At 40.3% G+C, this 10217-nt stretch overlaps 1 protein-coding gene across 1 annotated transcript in view; it reads right to left on the bottom strand.

The window, feature by feature from the left end:
* Rhot1 (ras homolog family member T1) overlaps positions 1–10217 on the bottom strand; it is a 63622-nt gene that overhangs the window by 30741 nt on the left and 22664 nt on the right. The window contains exons 7-8 of the mRNA XM_021212699.2: positions 7577–7685; positions 7032–7133 (exon numbers count right to left, since the gene is read on the bottom strand). Of these exons, the coding sequence (XP_021068358.1) occupies positions 7032–7133; positions 7577–7685 (211 nt within the window). The remainder of the gene's footprint in view (positions 1–7031; positions 7134–7576; positions 7686–10217) is intronic.

The following is a 10217-nucleotide window of genomic DNA, read 5'->3' as shown; positions in this document are numbered from 1 at the left end:
GAGAAGAGAAGAGAAGAGAAGAGAAGAGAAGAGAAGAGAAGAGAAGAGAAGAGAAGAGAGAAGAGAGAAGAGAGAAGAGAGAAGAGAGAAGAGAGAAGAAAGGAAAGAAGGAAGACAGACAGACAAGACTTCTGGAGACTGTGATGTAGCACAGTGGTAGAATGCTCGGGTAGCATGCCTGAAGCTATGGGTTCAATCACCAACACTGTGCAGGGGGAAAAAATAACACAAAGATATTTATTTATTTATTCATTTATTTAGAGACAGGATTCTTCTATGTCTCCCTGGCTGTCCTAGAATCTGCTATGTAGACCAGGCTGGCTTTGAACTCATGGAGATCCACCTGCTTCTGCCTCCCAAGAGCTAGGATTAAAGGAGTGTACCATCACACATGGCAGAAAGATTCTTGAAGTTTATTTCATCTTGAAGGTACACACATTCATATCATTCCCCACCCCTAGCCTTGGCTCAGTAAGAGTGTATCATATTCAATGCAAACTGCAATAATCTCTTTAAGGTCATTTTCTGTATAGTACTGTCATAAAGACTGCTTATTGTGTTTTTCCTTTGGTTTCTGAAGGTTGAATCAGAGAAAAATCAGATGGCATGGTGAAAAAACATATTCATTAATTTATAATGTCATACCTATGACAACCCAGAACAAAATGCTAACAACAGTTGTGACCATAATACCAAACTGAATGGCAGAGTTTTGGGCTAGCAATACTCAGCAGTATTTTATACTCAGCTGAGTATAAAAATATCTCAGCAGTAGGGTGCTGCCCATAAGCCTAATGAATGGAGTTAGAACAATAGGACTGACATGGTGAAAGAGAACCAACTCCCAAAAGTTATCCTCTAACTTCTACACTTACCAACATACAGACAACACACACACACACACACACACACACACTTGTGTGTATACAAACAAATAAGTGGGGGGGATTATTTTTAAAAGAATGGTTTTTTATTATTATTTTTACTTGTATGTTTGTCTGTGTGCAGACATATACACATGAGTATGGATGCTAGATCCCCTGCAGCACAGTTATAGGCAGCTGTGAGACACTACAGGTGGGACCTGGGAACTGAGCTCTGGCCCTATACAAAAGTAATACGTGCTCTTGACCTCTTAGCTACCTCTTCAGCCCCCAAAAGAAAAATTCTTAAGAAAAAAAAAAGATTAAAAATGTTTTTAAAAGGAAATACTTGTCTTAATTTTTGCTTTGTTCTGTTTTAAATGATCTCTCTGGGAGAGCTACTTGATACATTCAGACAGTTTTAACAAGATTAGAAAGAAATGAGAAAAAATAAGTCAACTAGAGAGTACTGGCTAAAGCTTCTTTTGTGAGGCTATCAAGTGGACTATAAAGATTACACTATTAGATTCTGTTGTCCTTCTGGGAAAGCATGAGGTCCTGAGTTCAATCCCCAGCACCCGTGTAAAAGCCGGGCACTGGGACTGGACCTGTAATTCCAGTGCTGGGAAGACAGACAGGAAGGAAATCCTTGGCCAGCCAGTGCAGATGAATGGCAAGCTTCAGGTTTAGTGAGGCTCTGTTTCAAAAACTAAAGTGGAACACAACTGAGAAAACACCCAATGTTCACCCCTACTTCCAGATATATGTGCATACATATATATATATACACACACTTACACTATGCCAGACAGACAGACAGACACACAAACACACACACACTGAGAGAGTCATTTAATAATCTAAATATTTCCAAAACTAGCAGCAGCTAGAATGATATACGAAACAGAGTTTCCAGCCATGGCTAAGACCTTGCCCCACCCTCAAGGGAAAAAAACCATATTAAGACAACACCTTTTAGGGTGGGGGGGGGAGGATATAGGGGACATTTGGGATAGCATTTGAAATGTAAATTAAGAATATATCTAATAAAATTATTAAAAAAAACAACACCTTTAGAACACTTTAGTTCCTGAACCATTTTAGACTTTGATATAAAAACACATCATTACTTATATTTCATCAGATTACTATTACTGTTTTTGTTTTATTTGTTTGTTTGGTTTTTGTTGTTTGTTTTTCAAGACAGGTTTCTCTGCATATCCCTGGCTGACCTAGGACTTCCTCTGTAGACCACCTCACAGAGAGCTACCTGCCTCTGGCTCCACAGTACTGGGATTAAAGTCATGAGCACTGTACTATTATTACATTTTTTAAGGTTAGGTCTCAAAACTTGGTAGCTCAAGGTCATAAAATCCTTCCTAAATCTTTTTTAAAAACTCTAGTGTAAGCTTAAACTTGATGCTTGTACACATATAAAGCAATATATAGTCTAAAAGTGAAAGGTTTTATGTGTTATTTTATTAATTATTAGATACATCTGAGAACTGGGTAGCAGATGGTGCTGTGCTCGGGCTTTGCTCAAGGATTGGGGGACAGGCAGGGCTCAGCAGATTAGAGAACTAATAATAGGCCTAAGAGCAGAGCAGCAGTCAGAGAGTTCAGAAGACACTAAGAGGGATACAATGTATCACTGGGGGAAAGACCTCAGAGGCAAGTCCCCATAACTTATTTCCTTGACTATAAAATATAGCACCTAGCTGGACTGGAACAAAAATGCATTTCTAATCAGCTAACCTTGGTGAGATAGGTTTGAAAAACTAAAGGAATAACGTGCCCTCTTAAAAAAGAGGTTTTTGTTTTGTTTTCTACCTATCTATACTGCCAAATAACTGATACATATCTACAACATGTATGTTTTCGGTTTGCTTCGTTTTTTTTTTTTGTTTTTTTTTTTTTGAGATGGGGCCTGTCTATGCAGTCCTGTCTATCCTAGAACTCACTCTGTAGACCAGGCTGGCTTCAAAGTCAGATCCTTCCGTCTCTGCCTCTTTAGTCCCAGAATTTAAAATATGTGCCTCCATACCTGGCTGGCTGTACAATATGTTGTGTTTTTTTATTATTATTATCTTTATTTCTTTATTGATAGAGGTGAGGCACATGCATGGAGGTCAGAGGACAAGCCTTAAAAGTTGCTTCTCTCCTTCCAGCATGCAGGTCCCAGGGACTGAACTCAGCCTGGGAGGCTTAGTGGCAAGGGTCCTTAGACAATGAGACATCTCTCCAGCCCCACAACCATAATTTTAATTAGGAAAATCCAACCCTTGGAAGGCATCTATAGAGATATATTAGACTCCATCCTTGGCATCTGCCTGTTAGGATGTGGCTACACTGCAGATTCATCAGTTCTACTTAGAGATCTAGGAGGAAATTAACTATAGTGCCAGATAGACTGTAAAACTTGGAAATTTCCTTGGAATTGCATCAAAGCTTGAAAAACAATGTTGCAACTATAGCTTTGGTTCTGAAACCTCCCTGCTGCTTGTCTAGTGCTAGAATGGGGTATGGCATTTGGGAACTGTCACAACAGGTGTCTGTGCAGTAAGTGGTGCATCACGCAGCAGCAAGGCTGGACAGAACTAAACAGCACTGCTCAAACTGCCCATGGCGAAAGACATAAACAACCAAGGATGGCTGATACGCAATCTGAACATAATATGGTTTTTATGCATCACAAAATACAATTGCCTTTTTTTTTCAAAAATTAAAAACACAGGAAATGTATTTATAGCTCAAAGGTTGTACAAAATTAAAAACAGACCAAGTTTGGCTAATGGGTCTCAACTTGCTAACTACTCAATAACATTATAAACTATAAGTTTTTATTAATTTGTGTGTATATGTGTCTGTCTGTCTACAGGCCATGTATGTGTGGTGCCTGAAAAGGCCAAACTATGTGGGAACTAGGACCCAAACTCGGGACTTCTGGAAGGCAGGAAAGTACTCTCCAAAATTTTATTTCTTAAAAATAACACCCCAGTGGAGGCTGGGAGGAGAGGAGTGGGGAATGGAATATGGAGTATAAAAAGTGAATTACAAATAAAATTAAATAAAAAGAAAATAAAAATCAACACCTCAAGCTGGGTATTTGGTGCACATCTTTAATCCCAGCACTTGTGACCTGAGGCCAGTCTGGACTACAAATTTGTGTTCTAGGACAGCCAGAGCTACACGTCTCAAAAAACAAGCAAAAAAACCCTCAGCCGGGCGTGGTGGCACACGCCTTTAATCCAAGCACTCGGGAGGAGAGGCAGGCGGATTTCTGAGTTCAAGGCCAGCATGGTCTACAAAGTGAGTTCCAGGACAACCAGGGCTACGCAGAGAAACCCTGTCTCGAAAAAAACAAACAACAAACAAAAAAAACCAAAACAAAACCAAAAAACCCTTAGGGTTGGAGAGTTAGCTCAGCAGTTAAGAGCACTTGTTGTTTTTGCAGAGAACCCAGGTTTAATTCCCAGCACCCACATGGTGGCTCACAATCATCTGTCACAGTATTTACAAAGGATCTGACATCCTCTCCTTCTCTTTTCAACATTCAGGCATCCAGGCATACACATGGTGTGTGTGTGTGTGTGTGTGTGTGTGTGTGTGTGTATATATATATATATATATATATATATATATATATATATATATATGAGCATTTTGCATATATATATGCAAAATGCTCATATACATAAATAAGTGTACAGGCTAGAGTCATAAGAAAGGAAGGAGCCTCAACTGAGGTCTCCATAAGATCCAAGTACAAGGAATTTTCTTAATTACTGATCAGCGAGGAAAGGCCCAGCCCATTGTGGGTACTACCATCCCCTGGCTGGTGATCTAGGTTCTATAAGAAAGCATGCTGAACAACAAGCCATGTAAAGCAAGCCAGCAAGTAGCACCCCTCCATGGCCTCTGCATCAGCTCCTGCCTCCAGGTTCCTGGCCTGTGTAAGTTCCAATCCTGACTTCCTTTGGTGATGAACAGCAATGTGGAAGTGTAAGCTGAATAAACCCTTTCCTCCCCAACTTGCTTTTTTGTTATGGTGTTTTGTTGCCATAACAGAAACCATAACTTAGTAAATATAAACATTAAAAGACAAACCAAACAAAGCAAAAGACTCAGGTTAAGGCTAGGTGGTGGTGACATAAGCCTTTAATCCCAGCACTCCAGAGACAAAAGCAGGAAAACTGTAAATTTGAGGCCAGCCTGGTCTACTAAGAGAGTTCTAGGATAGCCAGGGATGTCTAGAGACAGAAACTCTGTCTCAAATAAACCAAAAAGAAAAACATTTGCATGTGAGCAATCGAGCATTACAGCCAGCAGCCCATTCATAATAGTCAAACCTCAGCAGACATTAAAAGATAACAATGAGAGTGGTTACTTTCATATGATGACATTTTATTCAATTAGAAGAAATTAAACACCAATATACACTACAGCATGGGTGAACTTTGAACACATGGAGCTGGTGAAAGAAGAGAAAAATAAAAGCTAACATTGATGATTCTACTGACAGGAAATGTCAAGGACGAAATATACCAGCAGCTGCCAGGAGCAATGGGGTGGGGATGGGGGTTGCTAGTGGCTACAGGGTTTCTCCAGGGGATGAATGGCACTGGAGTTAAGAGTTGCATAATCTTCTGAATATATACATACACATACACACACACACACACACAGTGTGTGTGTGTGCATGGGGTGGGGAGAAAGAAAGCCAATATGAGGTAAGAGTAAAATTCCTTGAAGAAACTGAAAAACACATTTTCCTTTGTAGACAGTACATATCTATGGAGACAAGATCTCTCTCTCTCTCTCTCTCTCTCTCTCTCTCTCTCTATATATATATATATATATATATATATATATATATATATATTAGATAGATAGATCTTGTCTCCATAGATATGTACTGTCTACAAAGGAAAATGTATATATATGTAAGTTTATACATACATACACATACATACACACACACACACACACACACACACACACACACATATATATATATATATATATATATATATTCACTTAATTGTATGTCTGAACGAGGTAAACTTTGTGTTATATATCTTTAAAAAGTCAGTTTTAAGTTTATAGCAACATTTTGTTAAATTCTATGTATTTCTCAATAGAATTATTATACTCCTTAGCTATGAAAGAGTATATTCACCTTGCATCACATGTATCCATGACAGAAAACTACAAGAGGCCTAAGAATGAAGCACACTGGCTTACTATGCACAAGGCTCTGAGATGAATTACTGACAGAATACAAAACAACACAAAAACAAATCCGCTACCCAAGCTTTGTTTACATTCATAGATTTTCAGGCTGGTAAGATGGGTTCCTGAGTAAAGAAACTTGATATCAAGCCTGCCAATGAGGGCAGGACCCAAACAGTAGAGAGAACTGACTCTCACAAGCTGTCCTCTGACCNCCNCCCCCCCCCCCACACCTCTGCCTCCCCCCTCCCGCCACAGAGGCACGGCACAGCATGGCACACACCCACCTCAAAAGATGAATAAATGGACAATCAAAAAAGTTCATAGGTTTTATAGAAGTGTCATGGTTTGAATATGCTTGGCACAGGGAGTGGCACTATTAGGAGGTGTGGCCTTGTTGGAGTAGGTGTGTCACTGTGGGCTGGGGTTTTAAAACCTTCATCCTAGCTGCCTGGATGTCAGCCTCACACTAGCAGCCTTCAGATGAAGACATAAAACTCTTAGCTCCTCCTGCACCATGCCTGCCTGGACACCGTCATGCTTTTGCCTTGATGGTACTGGACTGAACCTCTGAGCCTGTAAGACAGCCCCAATTAAATGCTGTCCTTATAAGAGTTGCCTTAGTCATGGTGTCTGCTCACAGCAGTAAAACCCTAACTAAGACAGCAAGTGAACCATAACAAAGTCTGCACTGTTCTCAGTGCTGCAGGGTCTGTGCACCAGAGGTACTACCGGAACCAACACTTAAACAGGAAGCTTTATGAAGACACAATGCCAGTGTCACACTGAGCTGGAACAAACAATTTAGCAACTTAATAAGCAACATAACCAAACTTCAATAACTTCACCTTACTAAAATGCTAAGCATTACTAAAACCCACTACCATGCTGGAATCCCTGTATCATTCAGGCCCAGAGAACACAGCCTGGGGTTACCTCTTTCTCCTCTGGGCAGTATAGAGGCCCTGTAGGATGAAGAACAGCTTTCTGTGCATAATAAAACAGCTCTGATATATTCTTTAGGTTTTTTGCTGAACACTAAAAAGATGAAATAAAATAAAATAAAATTAGTTTTATATTCTGAAATCAATTATGATAGCCAAAAACAATTTTAAAAATGTTAGCATATGATATTTCTGCTTTGGAACCTTTTCCACTCTCAGGGGTTTTCCTTGTTTTTTTTTGTTTGTTTGTTTTGGTTTTTTTTGGCTACTATCTATCAACTTTAGTGGGGTGGGGTAGGGAGAAAGGGAAGAATAAGATTCCTTGAAGAAACTGAAAAACACATTTTCCTTTGTGGACAGTACCACGATCTCCATAGAGCTTAAGAGGAAAACTGTCAAGTGCTCTGTTTTATCTGGTTTATGTGACTTCACAACAGACAGAAAATTTATTCCATCCCCCATAAGTCCCCATCCGTTCAAAGTCTCCAATGACAGAGCATTCACCAACACATTTCCAAACTAAAGCATGAGACCTACCTCCACACAGGTCTCTATTTCTGTATACTGGTTCATAATTGGAAGGATGGTCTCCATACTACTATATTCCACCAGATCAGATTTGTTCCCAACCAGTATCAAAGGCAGCCTGAAACAAATAGGGCATTAATGCAATAAAGAGAACATAAGATGTTAGATTTGTATTTTAACTTAGGTCATTATCCATTCTAGTTAACTTCCCATCGTAACTTTTCTAATAAGGTCAATCCAAGGTCCCCAGATAGTAGGTTCAATCAGTCAGTCATCTCAGATTTATAGAGTATCTGTTTCAAGCCATAAAAGACCTTAAGAAAAAGGTTCCTCACCGGGCGTGGTGGCGCACGCCTTTAATCCCAGCACTCGGGAGGCAGAGGCAATCGGATTTCTGAGTTCAAGGCTAGCCTGGTCTACAAAGTGAGTTCCAGGACAGCCAGAGCTATACAGAGAAACCCTGTCTCCAAAAACCAAAAAAAAAAAAAAGAAAAGAAAAAGGTTCCTCAAGAGTTGGAGAGGTGGTTAAGAGCACTAGACGCTCTTCCAGAGGACCTGGGTTCAACTCCCAGAGCCCACAGAGCAGCTCAAACTGTCTGTAACTCTAGTTCTAGGGCATCCAACACTCTCCCACTGACAAACACCAATGCATATAAAATTTAAGAAGGGTGCAGGGAGGGGACCCTTCCACTACACTACACTTCCAGAGGACCTGGGTTCAATTCCCAACATCCACATGGTAGTTCAAACTGTCTGTAACTCCAGATCTAGGGGAATCTCTCACATAGGCATACATGCAGACAAAATACCAATGGACACTTATGAATAAATAAATCATTAAAAAAAATTTAAAGCCAGGTGGTGGTGGCACACACCTTTAATCCCAGCACTTGGAAGGTAGAGGCAGGCAGATCTCTAAATTTCTCTGGTCTACAGAGCAAGTTACAGGACAGCCAGGGCTACACAGAGAAGCCTTGTCTCAAAAAATCAACTAAACAAACAAAAAATACCCCTCTCATTCTAAGAGTGAAAACTGAACTGAACAGGGAGGTACCAACAGAATGAATGAGAGGGAGATGATCATAACTTCTCTTCAGTGGGTGACATCGGAGCCAAGTATTGAGGGACAATATGGAGCCTGCCCTATGGAGAGCAGAGAACTAGCTCAGAAGAGAGGGCGTGACCATCCTGGTGGGCTCAGAGATCAGGAAAGGTATGCCAGAATGGATGGGAAGGGAGAAGGCAGGGATGAGCTAGATTGAGGATGAAAGGCCAGACATACCGGACTTCTAAGCTGTGGTAAGGAATGTAGGTTTTATCATTAGTATAAATAAGAAGCTAATGAAGGGTTATAAGTAGGGGCAAGGTCAGATCTAGTCAATGCTTTTACTTTCTTATTTTATTTATTTAATTATTTGGCTTTTTCGAGACAGGATTTCTCTTCTCTCTCTTCTCTCTCTTCTCTCTCTCTCTCTCTCTCTCTTGCTTTCTTTTGCTTTTTCGAGACAGGATTTCTCTGTGTAGCCCTGGCTGTCCTGAAACTCACTCTGTAGACCAGGCTGGCCTCGAACTCAGAAATCCACCTGCCTCTGCCTCCAAAGTGCTGGCATTAAAGGTGTGCACCACCACTACCTGAAGCTTTTATTTTTTATTATTACTATTTTTAATGTATCTGATACAACTGAATTCAATATTGAAGTGTTTGTTTTGTTTTAGTTTCTTACATGTATAAGTGCTTTCTTTGTCTGCACACATGTATGTGCACCGTGTGCATGCCTGGCAGTCAAAGATGTCAGAAGGAGGTACTGGATCCCAAGAACTAGAATTACAGAGAGCTGTTAGCCATCATGTGGGTGCTCAAAATCAAACCTAAATCTTCTGAAAGAGCAGCCATTACTCTTAACTGCTTAGCTATCATTCTAGCAGTAATTAATACATTTAAACGTGATCTGCTATATTTCAGAGATACATAGTGAGGTATTTACAATTTGGTGTAGTGTCTATTTCCTTTAAAATAGTCCCGATGGGATAAATGAACAAGATTGGTCCTGAATTAACTGTTGAAGCTGGGTGACAGATTCATTACACTATTCTCTATTTGTTTTATGTGTGAATTTTGCCATTAAAAATAAATAAATAAATAAAAGCCTTAGAGTATACTCAGGAAGTAGAAGTAGGTGGATCTCTGTGAGTTCAAGGCCTACCTGGTCTACAGAAAAAGTTGGAGGACAGACAAGACTACAAAGAGAATACCCATCAAAAACAAAACAAAACAAAGAAAAACAAAACAAAACAGAAAAAGCCTTGGCCAATAACTCTCACAAATACGGTGAATGTTCGCAAGACGACCAGACTCTGCAAGAAACGTAGTAAGCACTAGCCTCACAAAATGACACAGCACAAGGAGGCCAAAGAATCTGTGCATGCCCGGGGAAAGGGGCGTTCTAACAGGAAGAGGACTGGCTATAGTGGGCAGACTAAGCTTATTTTCCACACAGACACAAAAAGAGTACTGTTACAAAGTCAGGCTTGAGCCTGACTGCAGATTTAAGAGGATGTGGGAGCCGCACGTGGTGGTGCACACCTTTAATCCTAGCACTCAGGAGGCAAGGCAGGCAGATTTCTGAGTTTGAGGCCAGCCTGGTCTACA

The sequence above is a fragment of the Mus pahari genome, chromosome 14 (assembly GCF_900095145.1).
Source record: "Mus pahari chromosome 14, PAHARI_EIJ_v1.1, whole genome shotgun sequence".
In the NCBI taxonomy this organism is placed as follows: Eukaryota; Metazoa; Chordata; class Mammalia; order Rodentia; family Muridae; genus Mus; species Mus pahari.
The sequence above is the reverse complement of the archived record's forward strand: the minus strand, read 5'-3'. Positions and strand labels throughout refer to the sequence as shown.